Here is a 17,167-nt window from a genome sequence, read left to right as displayed (position 1 = left end):
ATTTTTGACCTTTGAAGCTGCTCCTCTAAGTTTCTTGTTTTACCAATCTCCTTATTTATTTATTCAATTTTCTATACCGTTTTCCCAGGGAAGCTCAAAATGGTTTACATTCAGGTAGTCAAGCTTTTTTCCCTGTCTGTCCCGGCAGGCTCACAATCTATTTAATGTACCTGGGGCTTATGTTATGTCTCCTTTTTTAAAGTTAAATGCAATTGTATTGGATTTCCTGTGTGTACTTACTCCAGAGATTATACGAAGACTGACTGAAAAGTAATGAGACTGTGTTTTTTAAATTCAGAATCAAATAACTTCATACTATCTGAACATTTTTCTTTTTCAGTAATGTCCTTCACATTCAATACATTTTTTGCAGCATTTCAAAAATGATTCAAAGACATGCAGTAGACTGTTTTGTGACATCCATTTTAGCGCTGCGGCTATAGCATTTTTCACTTCATCATTTGAAGAGAATGTCTTTCCGCAGCTGATTTTTCAGTGTTGGGAATGCCCAGAAATCACAGGATGCTAAGTCCGAGCTATATGGAAGGTGTTCCAGTGCTGTCCCATCAATTTCAATCAGTGCTGCCAATGCAACAGAATACAACTGGGCATTGTCTTGGAGTAAATATCACTGCTTTTTCAGCAAATGTGGTCTTTTCTTCATGGCTCCATGCAAATGGGTTTTCAGGACGTTTGCATAGTAGCCACCATTAACTGTCTGTTCGCAAGGAACCTAGTGCTGTAGGATTATATTGTATACATCAAAGACCAGAAGAAACATAACTTTACCTGCCAAAGGACTCACATGGATTTTTGGGGGCAGAGGCAAATTTGCATGTTTCCATATACTATGGATTGTTGTTTGGATTCCAGGTCATAATGATGAATCCATGATTCTTCATATGTCACAATCAAATATCAATATCAGGAAATCAAGAATCCTCTCTGAAATTTGAACAGTGTTCGTGCACACTGCAACTTACTGTTGCATCTACTCTTCTGTGAGATTTCTGGGTACCTACTCTTCTGTGAGATTTATGGGTGCCCACGTGACGCATTTTCAGTTCCCCTGTCACAATATGAGTATGTTTGGATAATTTCCTAAAAGAGACCATTATTGAGATGGCTTGGGGAAATCCACTGCTTATTCCTAGGATAAGCAGCATAGAATCTGTTGTGCTACTTAGGATCTAGCTAGGTACTTGGGACCTGGGTTGGCCACTGTTGGAAACAGGATACTGGGTTTGATGGACCTTCGGTCTTTCTCAGTATGGCAGCTCTTATGTTGAACCCTTTCAAATGAGATGCCAAGTGAAGCTGAAGATTCATGTAAAGTTAGCCCTCTGTCATTTTGCAACATCTCTGTAGCTTTGGTAATGTTCACATCCATAATCATGGTGGATGGCCTCCCAGAACGCGCTTCATCATTCACTCGTGTTACCTTCTTTGAAGTGCTTCCATCACTGAAATACTGTAGCACGACTAATTGTTTCACCACCCTATGCTTGCCATAATATTTCAAGAGTTTCATTGTAGTTCTTTCAAAGTTTAACACTAAATTCATACCCCTCTGACGTGCTCTCACAGACACATCTTCTTCATCTGCCATGATAAAGCACACATAGTTCTTTCTCTCACTTTGACCCAACAATGAAGACTACGGCAGCCAACTGCAGGTTCAGAAACATCGATGTATGAGCTTCACAAGAACCAGCACAACGTTGTCACATCTAATTCTTGGAAAGAGAAACAAAGGCAGTCTCATTATTTTTCAACCAGCCCTTGTATTAAATCTGATTATGTTATAATCACTTTTATCAAGTGACCCCATCATCATTACCTCTTGCACCAAATCATGCACTCCACTAAGGACTAGCTCTAGAATTGATGCACCTCTTGTCAGTTCCTAAACCAGTTGCTCCATAAAGCAAATAAGGAATTTTACCTCCCTAGCATGCTTTGTTACATTTACCCAGTCAATATAATGTTAATTGAAATCACCCATTATTATAGTGTTACCCATTTGTAAGCCTCCTAATTTACGAAAATATTTCAGCATCTGTCTTTTCATCATGGCCAAGTGGATGGTAGTATATTCCTATCGCTATCCTTTTTACAGTTTTATTGCTGAATGTTTAATTGATAAGATGTTTGCCATTGTCCATAAGAACATAAGAAGTTGCCTCTGCTGAGTCAGACCAAAGGTCCATCCTGCCCAGCAGTCCACTCCCGCGGCGGCCCATCAGGCCTAATTGCCTGAACAGTGTCCATGACTAATTTTGTAACTGCCTCTAATCCTCTAATTCTATCCCTATTACTTACCTCTACTCCTATCTGTACCCCTCAATCCCTTTGTCCTCCAGGTACCTGTCCAGACCCTCTTTGAAGCCCTGTAGTGTGCTTCTGCTTATCACATCCTCCGGTAGCGCGTTCCATGTATCCACCACCCTCTGAGTGAAAAAGAACTTTCTGGTGTTTGTTCTAAACCTTTCCCCTTTCAATTTCTCCGAGTGCCCCCTTGTGCTTGTGGTTCCCCGTAATTTGAAAAATCTGTCCCTGTCCACTCTTTCTATGCCCTTCATGATCTTGAAGGTTTCTATCATGTCTCCTCTAAGTCTCCACTTTTCCAGGGAGAAAAGCCCCAACTTCTTCAGTCTGTCAGTATATGAGAGGTCTTCCATACCCTTTATTAGCTTAGTTGCTCTTCTCTGGACTCTCTCAAGTACCGCCATGTCCTTCTTGAGGTACGGAGACCAGTACTGGACACAGTACTCCAGGTGCGGGCGCACCATTGCACGATACAGTGGCAGGATTACTTCCTTCGTCCTGGTCGTGATACCCTTCTTAATGATGCCCAACATTCTGTTCGCCTTCCTTGAGGCTGTGGCGCACTGTGCTGACGCCTTCAATGATGTGTCTACCATCACTCCCAGGTCTCTTTCAAGGTTACTCACCCCTAGCGGTGATCCCCCCATTTTGTAAGTGAACATCGGGTTCTTTTTCCCTACATGCGACTAAAGGGTGAACAGTATATTATGTATGTAACCAACATGTTAACCACAAAGTTCTATGCAGTATATAAATTTTTAAATAAATAAAATCCTTTTCCCTTTTACATGTGGAATTTCTACCCAAAGTGTGCTTTGGTTCCTGTAAAATTTTTAGTTTATTTGATTCATAGAAACATGATGGCAGATAAAGGCCAAATGGCCCATCTAGTCTGCCCATCCGCCGTAACCATTATCTCTTTCTCTCTCCGAGAGATCCCACATGCCTATTCCAAATAGAAACATAGAAACAAATAATGTTATGCCTCCACCATTTCAATCCATCCTATCACTGCAATATAATGATTATGTTGTTAATAAAAAAAATAATTGATTGATATACTGTTAATAAAAAAATACTACACCACAAATTACAGTACAAACTACTCCACAGCACTGGCTAATTAAAGAGGATTCCAATAAAAACTACACAGACCTATTAGTCTAATTCATTAGAAGCATATGACTAATTTATCTGATTCAATTTTGATGTACTGTATACAATCTTAATTCACCTTTATTTTCTTATCACTTTTAAAATTATTTTAAAATCATTAGCAGTACAGAATGGAAATTATAATAATTTTATTAAAATATGGGAGCCATTAACATCTTTTTGTCATGATTGAATGCCATTTTTCTATTAATTATACACCATTTAGTATTGGGTGGGGGGTGGGTTTCAAGTATATGATCTTATAATGAATAATGGGCTTTGAGGGAGGGTGGGGAGAGGGTTACATTTGTATTTATAGGTTATAATGATAAGATGTTCAAGTGCTCAGATTAATTGTTTATTATGAATTTTTGTACACTTGATGAAAGTTTAAAAATGAATAAAGAATTTTAGTATAAATCATGTTTTATTGGCACACCATCAATAAACACACAAGACAACACGACCATACAACAAGGTCGCGAACATCAAATGTACCATCAAACACATTTTCACCCCAACCAAAGAATCCCCCAATCCCCACCCACTCCAAATCCCAAACCCCCACCCCAACCCAAACCCACACCATGAGACCCATTCCATACCCAAAACCCCCCAGCAAGAAAGGATTATGCTGAGCAAGCTGTTTGCTTATGCCGCTCAGCACAGATCAAACAAAACAAGAGATCCAATTCCCATCCTCCCACCCACAATGTGTAATCCCACCCTACCCCCTGAACTCCACATACGTCCAACCACTCATACCTACCTTTCACACTCTCTCAAACATCCACCCACCAACCCGGGGAAAACAGCTGAGAGCATAAGGTATCAACAACAGAGTGAATTCAAGACCAGACTTCTGGCCCTAGGGGAAAGCGAGGAAATGTAGGGGTCCCAGGTCTGCAGGAAAATCTTCGTCCGCCGGACAGATAATCGAGCATGGCGCTGCTCCAAGAGCATCAAATTATGAAAACGATTCCTCCAAGCCCAGTAAGCAGGCGCTATATCTTGCGTCCAAACGCTAAGAATGATCTTCTTTCCTATAACAGCACCCTTCCGGATCAGCAACCGATGTCTCCGAGCAGGCACTCGCAAAGATTCATATCTATCCAAAAGCAAGCCTACCGGAGACATCGGAATAGCATGACCAACCAGCCGCTCCAAAAAGCGGAGTACGGCTCTCCAAAAGACTTTCACTCGAGGGCATCCCCAAAATGCATGAAAAAAGGAGTTGCAACCCAGTGTACACTTAGGGCAGATTGGAGAAGAAATGCCCCCAACCTTGTGGACCCGCTCTTGGGAAAAATACGCTCTATACACCACTCGAAATTGGCATTCCCTCAGTTCTGCACTAATAGAAATAGAAGAGATACGACCAATAAGGGAAGGAAAGTTCAGGGACTCACCAGGTATGCCCAGATCTCTACCCCAGCGGCTCTCCAGAGCCGTATAAGACTTCTGAGGAGTAAGCCTCCGCAAAGCCCCATGCAACGCAGACACCGTCAAGCCACAAGCATAAAATTGGGCAAAAAATTGACGAAATTGGTTACCCAATCGGAACCGTAAGCCCGGGCGCGCCAAGGATCCCACATAATGATGAATTTGCCGGTACGCAAACAGACCTCCCACACCCAAAGAATGAAGCATGGGAAAATCTCCCCAAGGTCTCATCGCCCCTTCCACATCCAATAAATGCTCAAGAAGAAGAAACCCTTCTCCAGTCCATCGCACAAAGACCGAGTTATCACAGCCAGGCAGAAACTGCGGATTCCCCCGTATAGACAACTGATCCGAAACTTGATGGTCCCCCCCCAGTAACCCTACCAATGCCTTCCACGAAAAACGCCACGACCTAAGGATGAAACTAGAACGGAACGCGGGAGGCAAGAGGCGAACAGGTAACTGAGACAGCGAAAACAAGTGCCAAGGAGAGAAAAGAGCATGTTCAAAGTCCCGAAAAAGATAGTCATCACTCTGTAAGTACCAGTCACCCAAAAATCGCAACAAGCAAGCCAGATTATAGAGGCCAATATCCGGGAGCCCCGCACCCCCGACCCCTCCCGAGCCGAACAGATAAGAGATCGATATCTGAGACTTCTTGCCCTGCCAGAGGAATCGGGTCAGCTGCCTATGAAGCCGTTGAAGATCGCTACGACGCAGACAAAGAGGCAGCAACTGGAGTACATACAACCAGCGGGGAAAAATAACCATCTTATACAACTGAACCCTTCCATAAAAAGAGAGAGGTAAAGACATCCACTTTGCAAAACAACCCTCCGTAGCGGCCAACAAAACATCTACATTAGCACGATATAACCGTCCCACACTGCTCGTGAGTTGCACTCCCAAATATTTGAATACACCATCCGCCCACCGTAAAGGAAACTGCCCCGGCCACTCCAAGCGCACCGCCTCGGCCGTAGCTAATGCCAAAGATTTATCATAATTCAATTGGAAGCCCGAAAAATCGCCATACTCCGTAAAAAGCGACATAAGAGCAGGAAAGGAGTCCCACGGGGAGGTCAAATGAACCAACAAATCGTCTGCAAACGCCGAAATCTTAAACTCTCGGCCGCCAAGAGAAACACCCCGAACCGCCGGATTAGCAGAGATTTCGCGAATTAAGGGATCCAAGGTGAGTACGAAAAGAAGAGGAGACAAGGGGCAACCCTGTCTAGTACCCCGCTGAATTGGAAACACCGCCGAAGAAACTCCATTAACCAGCACCCTAGCCAGCGGATCATGATATAATGCAGCCACCGCATCACTAAAGAAACCTCCCATACCATAATGTTGAAGAGTACAAAACAAAAAATCCCACAAAACCCTATCAAAGGCCTTATGGGCATCAAAACTGACCAGCAAAGAAGAAACCTGCTCCCGCTCCACCCACTCCAGCGAAGTCAATATTGTACGTAAATTGCGAGTGGACGACCGTCCTTTGACGAACCCAACTTGAGGCTCCGCCACCAGAGAGGGCAAAATACCCGCCAACCGGTTGGCCAACAATTTAGCAAAGAATTTAGCTTCAGCATTCAACAGGGATATGGGGCGATACGAGGAGGCCTGTAATGGGTCCTTGCCGGGCTTAAGCAGAACCACAATCTGAGCAACCCGAAGAGAAGGCGGAAGAGCCCCCTCGCGTACCGCAGTGTTAAACACATCAACCAGAACCGGGGCCACGTCCGCAAGTAGAAGTCTATAGAATTCACTGCGAAAGCCATCGGGTCCCGCCGCCTTCTGCAGCGGAGAACTACCAAGAACCAGCGATAGCTCTTCAACTGTAAAAGGAGCTTGCAAACGCGCATTCTGAGCTTCTGTCACCACCGGATGAGGGACCTGATCCAAATAAAGATCACCCGCCAACGAAGAAACCGGTGGAGCAGCATACAACTCCTGGAAATAATGATGAAACACCGCCGCCATATCCTCATCTTTGTGGACCAAACCACCATCTGCCCGGCGGAGATGGAGAATTGGGGAAAACCCCTTAGCACGTCGAATCAAATTTGCCAGAAGCTTACCGCTCTTATTAGCATGTAAATACAGTTGAAATTTATAGTATGCCAAAGATTTCATTGCCCGATCATGTAATAGTTCCCGCAACGACAACTGCGAAGCCAATAATAACGCTCTATTGATTCCGGTGGGATGAGCCCCATAGCGGCGACGATCCTCCTGAACCTGGCGCTCCAGCCGGAGCACCTGACGGTCGCGCCTTTTTTATGAATAAAGAATTTTAAAAAAAAAATTTATTCTCTATCCTTTCCCTTTGTTTCTTCCCTCTGTTTTTAATTTTTTTTTAATTGTAATTTTCTTCCACACTTCCCTTTTGTTTTATTCCTCCTTCCCACCTTAGTATGTCTGTCCTTGTATTGTCTGTCCTTGTATTGTCTTTGCCCATTATTTATTTTTTATTTTAATTGTACAACACTTTGAAATATATTGTAAAGCGTTTTATCAAATTTTAAATAAACTATAAACTATTAACCACAGTGAATGATTTGATCCAATTTATCAAATTTGAAAGTGTTCACAGTACTATTAAATGTGTGTATCCAATACTTTATTTTGTTCTGTACCGTGTTTAATAGCCAACAAAACAGTTCATCAAGATTTCTTTTTCCCTCCCTTTGTTGATTAGAATAGTGTCCTACTGCACATTTAAAAAATGCAAACAGGCATCACTGGGAATGAGAATACACAATTATTTACCAGTGTAACATAAAGAGAAGTGGCTAAATACTTTAGGTATGTTACAAAGCTGCAATTGATTTATGTTCTGAGAAAATCAATCATGTTTCATAGTAAGCACATTTAGAATATTACCTTGAATTGCTTAAAAATAGACACTATCCTCTCCAGTGATTTTAACAGTACATAAGAGTTATTGAATTTCCTGTCAGAGAAACTCAAAGCTGTACTTACTGCCAGGGATTGAAGAGTCCTTGGATCAAACAGTAGCTTCTCTCCAGAGGGAAGCCGCTGACTATCAACATGTAATTCTCGAAGTACTTCTAACCCTTCCAATCCTTCTATGACTGTGATATAATTACCACTCAGATACCTGAGAAGCATAATGCATACAAGATATGAGTGCAACAAGGCTCAAATGTCCAACAGCAGCTTTAACATATTACTGAATTATTGCTACATTAATAATGACACAGGAAAAGAAACCCAAGCAATTATAGCTTTTGATAATTTATGTGATGAGTGTGGGATCACAACATTTCCATTCTAATGTCAGAGTTCTGACTCATAAGCATCCATCTTGTAAGATGTTTTGGATGGGGAGTAAGTTGTTCCATTACTTGAAGTATATTATGAGTATGTTTGCTCAAGGAAAGCTATTGGTGAGGACAGATATTATTTCAGTGTAATAAATGGAGACAGATGTCCTAATCTGCATAGAATGCTCAATATTATGTAAATAAGCATGCTTTGGACATATATAGGGATAAAGGGTTTGGGAGATAAGTAGGAGCTGATTTTTAGTTAAGTATAAGAATGTACCAAAGTGGTAGAAAATTAGAAAGGAGGACAACTAATCCATCTAGATCAGATATGTCAAACTCTGGCCCGTGGGCCAAATTTGGCCCGTGGGGTGATTAAATTTGGCCCTCGATCTGGGCTAAGATTTGGCCTGCCATTCCTTCCCACGGCAAGAGGTTGTGTGAATGGCTGAGGTCGGCACTCTTCCTCATTGGCCCTGGTGCTTGTCGGTCACCACTGTAACAGACGCCCGACTGGTAGGAGTGAGCGTGCTCCATTTTCCTCCCTCCAGCATCTTGGACTGACGACGTGGTATGTCAGGTGGGAGGAGGTAGCGACTTTTACTAAAGTTTGTTAGAAGTTTTTAGCGCCGTGAGCAGCATGCAGGATATTCATATTCAGAGCTTCCAGTCTCTCCTCATATGTCTTTTGGTGCAAACCTACCATTTTCATCATGTTTCTCTGGACCGCTTCAAGTCTTCTTATGTCCTTTGCCAGATACGGTCTCCAAAATTGAACACAATACTCCAAGTGGGGTCTCACCAACAACCTGTACAGGGGCATCAACACTTTCTTTCTTTTACTGGTTACACCTCTCTCTATACAGCCTAGCATCCTTCTGGCAACAGCCACCGCCTTGTCACACTGTTTCTTTGCCTTTAGATCTTCAGACACAATCACCCCAAAGTCCCTCTCCCCATCTATGCATATCTGTGCCAGCACATACGGCTCCTTCTGATTTCTAATCCCCAAACGGGCCTGCCTCAGGAGTCTTGTAATTAAATCACGGTAGATTATATATACAAATTCACACTCTTTGCGTTCATTGAGTTGACATTGAACCATGAGAAACACCACTGCTTGAGAAGACAGCGTTTACTGCTAACCGAAACGCGATCATATCGAGTCTATTACTAATAAAGAAATTGAGCACCAATTGGTCACTTTTATTGTTGTTTCTTGCTGAAATTATAACAAACATGTTAAACATTGCCATTGAACAATCAAAACAACGAAACAATCATGCCAAACAGAAACATTTATGGAGCTCAAGTATTATCCCAATGAGTTATAACAATAGATTATTCTTTATTAGTCTTTAAGCCCGTTACATTAACGGGTGCTAGAATAGATGTGTGTGTGTGTCTGTCTTTCTTTCTTTCTCTCTCTCTCTTTGGCCTCTGTCTTTCTTTCTGTCTCTCTTTCCTTGGCTGTCCACCACCACCCTTTGCCTGCTCCCCCTGTCCAGCAGTAGCTCTTCTTTCTTCCTTTTACCTCCCCCATGTCCAGCAGCACCCCTTCACTGCTCCACCCTGTCCAGCAGCAGCCCTTCTCCCTTCGTTTTACCTTCCCCATCCAGCAGCACCTCTTTCCTGCTCCCCCATCCATCAATACCTGTCCAGCATCACCCCTTCACTGCTCCCCCTGTCCAGCAGTAGCCCTTCTCCCTTCCTTTTACCTCCCCCCTGTTCAGCAGCACCCTTTCCCTGCTCCCCCTGTCCAGCACCAGCCCTTCTCCCTTCATTTTATCTCCCCCCTGTCCAGCAGCACTTCTTCCCTGCTCCCTAATCCCTGCTCCCAAACCGTCGTTCTTACCCTCCCTCCATCCCGGCTTCCTGGTCTCTTCTGGCCCACCACCACAAACCGCTGCCGCCGCTGCTGCTTTTTGTTCACGTCTGCCCTCCTCTTCAAAGCAGCCTGCTGAGGATTGCTGGACGGCTGTAGTGAACCTTGCAGGCCGCTCTCCACCTCAGTAGTACGTTCTCTCTGATGCAATCTTGCCCCTCCTTTGACATATGGAATCGCATCAGAGGGAATGTGCTATCGAGGTGGAGAGCAGCTTGCAAGGTTCGCTACAGCTGGCCGGCGATCCTCAGCAGGCTGCTTTGAAGAGGAGGGCAAACGCGAACGAAGAGCAGCAGATGCAGCAACGGTTTATTGTCTGACGGGGGGCCTTAGAGTGAGTGAGGGCAGGAGGGGGAGTCACCGACATGTTCTCCACATCCGTGGTCGCCAACTCCGTATGCAGTAGCATACTGGCACAGAGTTACAGATCATGGACGCAGGGAACACGATGTTTAAAGTATGCATGCGCGCTTAGAGTTTTATTATTAGTGATACCCTTAAGGTCTGACTGACATCCAAATTTCAGTTTGGACTTGAACTTTATGATTGAGACAGTAGGCAGGCGCAAAATATAATTGACAGGGTAGAGCTCCAGAATGATACACCTATCTACTAGAAAAGGTATTAGCAAGATAAGAACCTAATCTCTTTTTCTAGTGCAATAGATGTGTCATTCTGGATGGATGGGATGTACAAAAGTAGTCCCAGAAATCCAGGGCGGGACCACTGCGCTGGTTCATAACACTGAGGAGACAAAGGGAGAGTCCTCCCTAGCTGCTACATCAACTCTATAAAACTTGGAAAATGTAACTAGAGTGGACCAAGTCGCTGCCCAACAAATCTCTTTGGGGGAGACCACCCAAGCTTCCTCCTATGAAGAAGCCACGCTTTTAGTCTAATGTGCCTTTATGGAGACTGGTGACTGTTTTCCACAGGCAATATATGCTGATGAAATGGCCCTATGAATCCATCTGGAAATTGTGGCCTTGGATGCATGCCGCATCTAGCCTGACTAGTGAGCACAAAATGATGGTCAGATAGCCTGAACTCATTGGTAACCTCAAGATATCACAGAAGTATTCTTCTCACATCCAACTTTTTCAGAATCCGGTCCTTCTTCATAGAACCTGTGGTGTAGATGTGTAGACTAGATGTGGATCAATTCTCTGGTCACCCAGTCAAAGTAATTGATCAGATTTGTCAGATAAGACCTACCTCTAGTGAATCCATGTTAAGAACCCAATCTTTCATTCTTGTACAATCCCACTCTATTCCTGAACAAGTCGAATGTAATAGAGCAATCCCATAGAATCAGGGTGAGTTTGATGAGTCTGCTGCCAAATGGAGGAACCGAATTCGGCATCTTGCTTGGCCACCCCATCAATCCTGTAAAACTTGGTAAAAGTATGCAAGTAGGACCAAGTAGCAGCTCTGCAAATCTTCTCCAGAGAAATCGCCAACAACTCTGCCCAAGAGGAGGAAACACTTCTAGTAGAATGAGCCCTCACAGAAAGAGGGGGCTTCTGTCCAGCAGCAATATAGGCAGATGAAATAGCCATATGGATCCACCGATCCATATAAAAATGGCAGCCTGCCTTTATGGGCAGCAGTACCAACAGGTGGTCGGATACCTGAAACTCGTTCATGACCTCCAAGTATCGTAACAAAAGTCTGCGTACATCCAATGACCTCAACACTCTATCCTGCTTTTTTCGAACCTGAGGGAGGAAACGTAGGCACCCAGACCTCCTGGTTGATGTGAAAACTAGAGACCACCTTCGGAAGAGAGGGAACAGTGCATAGAAACAGGCTGAAATCTGTAATCCTAAGAAAAGGATCTCTGCAGGATAAAGCCTGAAGTTCAGAAAACCTGCAGGCCGAAGTTATAGCCACCAGGAAAACTGTCTTAGCGATGAGATCCATTAAGGATACCTGTTCAAGAGGATCATAGGGCAGGCAAGCCAGTCACCGGAGAACTAAATTGAGATTCCAAGTTGGACAGGGTAGCCGCAGTGGGAGGTGAAGCCACAATGCACCCCTAAGAAATCTGACAACATCCGGATGAACGGCGAAAGAGCCCCTCACAGGCTTAGGCCCAAAACAAGAAAGACTGGCAATCTGAACCCTCAGAGAGCTAATGGCCAAACCCTTTTCCAGCCTGTCTTGAAGGAACGCAAGAAGCAGTGGAACCGACAGCAATGTTGAATCCTCGTTCTTCTAGATTCACCAAGATTGATAGCATCTCCAAGCCTTCACATAGGCTGCCACAGTTGAGTAGCCTCTGCAGATTAAGGCTGCGCACTCAAGAGCAATCTGGATCCTGGAGCACAATCAGGCCTTGCAAAAGGAAACAAGGATGACAGAGAAGCCTGAGCCCCAGATCCAGCTGTAAACGAACCAGGTTGGCTAGATAAGCCTGGAAGAGCATGTAAATTCTGAAGGGGAAACCCTCATCAGAAGCAGCAGCTGCCTTCTGGGAACTCATTGGTGCTCTTAGAAGATCTGTTTGCTTTAGATGCTGAATCGCGGCTAATTTCCACTTTTTGGACTGGCCGCAGCTGGACTGGGGAGTCCATATGAGTAGTTTTCTTGCAAAAACGAAGCTTGAAAGGCAAAAAATAACTTTAAATTCAAATTGGGAAAATCCAAAAGAAAATAGCCCAGGAAATTCAACAGATAATAGCATGGAAAAAACACAAAACACATCAATTTTAGGATTTTAGGGGTAGGGGTGGAGACTAGTGCTAACTCCCAAACTGCCCAAAAACTAGAGACACCCCCCACCCCCGCCAAATCACTGTGACAGGCTGTGCCATGCTGTGTTGGGAGCTGCAGTAAAGGAAGCTGAAACAGCTTACAGGGAGATCCTCTGCCTCAGCTTACAGGGAGATCCTCTGCCTCAACAAGTCTTGCAAACTGGACTGCTGGTCTTCTGACTGCTCCTCCTGCCTGACACCATGGCCAGAGACTACCGTCATCTCCGGGACACAATGTACACATGAACAGGTGGAGTAACGCAGTTGGCCCCGATCCCAGACACACCTCCACAGAGCCATTAGCGGATGAACCTGGAATGAGCCAGCTCCCAAGGGAACGGTCCTTGAGCCCCGATCTGAAGTGCAGGCTCTCCAGGAGCAGCATTGCCAAGCAGCCAACCTCCAGGAAGCAGACTTTACCCGCAAAGTCTGCAATCTCCTGAGGCCAGATTTGTCCCCAGGGGGCACCTCTGCAGCATGAGATCATGAAGACAAGTAAAAACTGAATAGAAGAAAAAAATTAAACATAAGCAGAAAAGACTGTCTCTTACTATCTCGCTTGTAGGAAAGCAACTGGAGACTAGAGGGCAGTCCTGAAGTAAAGAGGGGAGGGTCTAAAAAAAAGTATGTAAATGAAGCTTCCTACAAACAGTCTTGTGACATGGGATGCATGACCCACTTGTCCAGGAATAGAGTGGGATTGTATAAGAACTGGTAATGGTTTTCCAGGACATGAAATCTCAGGAACTTTCTGTTTTTCAGAAAGATGGGAATGTGCAGGTAGGCCTCCGTCAAATCCAAAGAGTCCAGAAATTCCCCAGGCGCAACAGCCGCTATGACTGATTATACTGTCTCCATGTGAAAATGTGGAAATTTCTGCAATGCACTGACAGGTGTAAGATCCAGAATGTGACTCCAATTGTCTGAGACTTTCTTAGGCACGATGAAGTATATGGTGTATCTGCCTGAGCTCAAATCTTTGGGCAGCACAGACTCTATGACCTGAATATCTAACAGCCTCTGAACTATAGCCGTGACCCTGCTTGCTTTCTCTGTTGCCCTACCAAGGAATCCACAAACCCTGTTAAGGGCTGGGTGAATTCAAGATTATACCCGCTCTGAATGATCTCCAACACCCAATGGTCTGACAAGATCTGTGCCCTGACCTCTGCATACTCTGAAAGCTGTACCTCTATCTTGAGGGGAACTGCTCCAGACCTAGCATCATTCTTTCTTGGAGGTTGTAGTGGAATGAGAACTGGAGGCTTGGCTCCGCCTGGCACCTGAGAATCTCTGTCTGGCTCCCTGGAAGTATATCTGAAAGGAGGCTTCTACTGAGTACTGCTGAAAGCGCCTGAGCCACGAAAATTAAACCACCCAGAACCTCTAAAGTTTCACAGTCTGCTATCAGATACAAATTTCAGCTGATGATCTGCTACGCTGGTCATGAGATCGTCCAATCCCTTTCCAAACAGCATTTGTCCCCTGAAAGGAAGTCTGCTGAGAGCAACATTGGAGGTAGAATCTCTCACCCTTTGCCTGATCCACAGCATTCTGCGGGCTGAGATCAAATAAGCCAAAACTTTGCTCATGACTGATGATGTCATAGAGAGCATCGACTATGTAATACACTCATCTAACAGGAGCTGGGGCAAAGGCTTGCCTTTCACCAGCTCAAGCCCCTGCAGCTGGTATGACATGCACATGTCACAAAGGAAGCTGCTGTAGTTGCTTTGATTGCCAAGATCAGTGCTTCAAATTGTCTTTTAAGAATCACATTCACTCTATGATCCTACATATCTTTTAATACCGTACCTTCCTCACTTGGTAGGGACTTGCGTTTGGTTACCTGCACTACCAAGCAATCTACATTAGGTTGAGGGAACAGCTGCTGACACTCCTGTGCCATCGCATAAAGCTAAGCCATTGTCTTGACTACTTTAAGGGACCCTTCAGGAGCATTTCAATGCTACGTGACTAATACACTGATATCAGGATGCCAGGGAAACAAAGAAGACTGAGCTCTCACTCTGCTCATTATAAAGCAGGGAGCAGAGGGGACCTGCTGGGAGCTCAAGTTTAACTCCTGCAAAGAGTCAGTAATAAGCTCTAAGAGTGAGGGTGTGAGGGTGGGGTTATCCTGTTGAGAGTCACTATTATATCTTGCGCACTCACACCTGCCTCCAACCCTGTATCTCCTGACAGGAAGGATTCGCTCTGTGACAGCAAAGGCATACAAATAGACCCCTCATCCTCTAAGTCTCCCTCAGAAAGGCCTACCAGATCCTGGCCAGCCTCTGACACTGAGGCAGATGTGCTCTGGAAGCCCAAGCCTCCTTGCACGCCTCCTGGTGCGCTGCCAGACTTTACCTGGGGATAACATCCATCCAGATAAGCTCTCCACATCAGACTGATACATTCCACAGAAAATGCTGTATTAGGCAGTGCGGAATCTCCTTTAGATGACTACAGCTTGCGTATCTTAGGCTCCATGGCATCCATGCTCCTGTGCTTAGGATGTTTGTCATTCTAGGGATCTGGAAGGTATTTACTTCCAACTGTTCTTCAGCCCTAGAGAGAAAAGGGGAGGCTAACAGGGTTGCTCCCACCTCCCCTTCAAGTGCTGCACAGTACATGGCATAAGAATGCGCTTTGGGTGCCCATCCAGCACAAACCTAGCATGAATTAAGGGTAAAGGAGCCTGAGGACTCCATCCCTGCCAGTTTTGAGGCAAAACAAGGTAATTTTAAGGTTCTGTAGATTCTTAAAAATAAATTGGGAAATCCAAGATGGCTGCCACGGCAGCATTTTGGCACCATAAATGGCTTTAAAACCAGTGAAAAAGGGATTTTGGAGGTGAGAAAACCTAAGGAAAGGGGCAGAAACCTGACATAAAGTGTTTTAGTAAAAATCTTTTTTATTAACAAGAAAGAACCACAAAACACGAACAATGAGATAAGCAAGTAATTTACAATCAAAGCTACCTACCATAGAGGACTGTACTCTGATATCCTCTAAGGTAGGCAGCTTTGATTGTAAATTACTTGCTTGTCTCATTGTTCCAACACAATCCCTCAGGCCTCCCACCAGAAAACCCTACCCACTCCCTCCCCCCCATTGTCCACTGTCTGGAAAAGTGAATCATCTCTTATTAGCCAATAAGAAAACCGTGAACAGTACAAAGTATACAATAAAAAAAAGGGGCGCAAAGACCAAGGAGTGACAATCTCCCCCTATCCCACAGATCCCAAATACAGCAACATGACAAGAAACCACGAGCACCTGGAGGTATATGCAAACATATGCCAAAACAGTAAACAGCCAAGTAACTAATTCCCCTCCACCCCCCCCCCCAACCTTCCCAACACAACCAATCACAAATCTGGGAACACATGACCAACAGAAAAATGTAAAGTCCTGGTGGGGATCTCCACCGATCCAAAAACACTAGCGCAGGGGATACCCAGGCAGAGATAAACGCCACAAAAATCAAGAGATCTAATTAGAAAAAGAGAAATAAAAAAGGGGACCTTAGCAGCCCTATAGAGATGTATCCCCTAACGTGTTCAAAAGATGACTGCACGCTCTCTGGGACAGGGATCATAAATATGGATCCCAGATAGTTAAGAAAAGCTTCCTTCGTTTTTATGTATGACGTGCATCTTGCACTTCCCAAGCAATCAGTCTAGCAATATGAGCTCGCCAAGCCCAATAAGAAGGGGCAGAGGAAGTGGTCCATACCTGCAAAATTGTTTTGCAGCCCAAGAGACAGACTTTTCGAATGCAAGAGAGGGTGCCCCGCCGAGAGAGAGTAAAAGCCCTTGAAAAGCTCAATAAAAAAAGAATGGGATCGCAAGGTATCACCCGCCCTAACACACAGCGTATATATGCACAAACTCTTTTCCAAAAAACATGGACCACTGGGCAGGCCCAAAAAACATGAATATAATTTGCGCTGTCCAAAGAACACTTAGCACAAACATCGCTATCTAGAAAGCCCATACGATGGCGTTGCGCTGGAGTGATATAAGCTCGATTAAGGAAATGATAATGACATTCGTGGAGAGAAGCGCTGTAAACAAGGCAAGGAATACCACGCAAACTGGTCCCAACATCTCAAAAGTGTTTTAAAGACACTTCACCCCCGGCCAATTTTCCTCTTAGGATGTAAAAGCCTTATTCACTGTGACCTTTACTTGATATGTGCTGTAGCCTGCCACAGCTCCTAAAGTAGCTGGATCTGGGAAAAGAAATCATTGCCTCAAATGAACCACTCTTCCAACAATGAATCTTCGGGCTGCCAG

The 17,167-nt window shown here is 44.5% G+C and overlaps 1 protein-coding gene across 3 annotated transcripts in view; it reads right to left on the bottom strand.

The window, feature by feature from the left end:
• PPP1R42 (protein phosphatase 1 regulatory subunit 42) overlaps positions 1 to 17,167 on the bottom strand; it is a 107,783-nt gene that overhangs the window by 62,718 nt on the left and 27,898 nt on the right. For all 3 annotated transcript variants that reach the window (XM_033935138.1, XM_033935140.1, XM_033935139.1), the window contains exon 4: positions 7,915 to 8,053. In XM_033935138.1, coding sequence (XP_033791029.1) covers positions 7,915 to 8,053 — 139 coding nt within the window. The remainder of the gene's footprint in view (positions 1 to 7,914; positions 8,054 to 17,167) is intronic.

The sequence above is a fragment of the Geotrypetes seraphini genome, chromosome 2, assembly GCF_902459505.1.
Source record: "Geotrypetes seraphini chromosome 2, aGeoSer1.1, whole genome shotgun sequence".
Lineage (NCBI taxonomy): Eukaryota > Metazoa > Chordata > Amphibia > Gymnophiona > Dermophiidae > Geotrypetes > Geotrypetes seraphini.
This window is presented reverse-complemented; position numbering and strand designations above follow the sequence as displayed.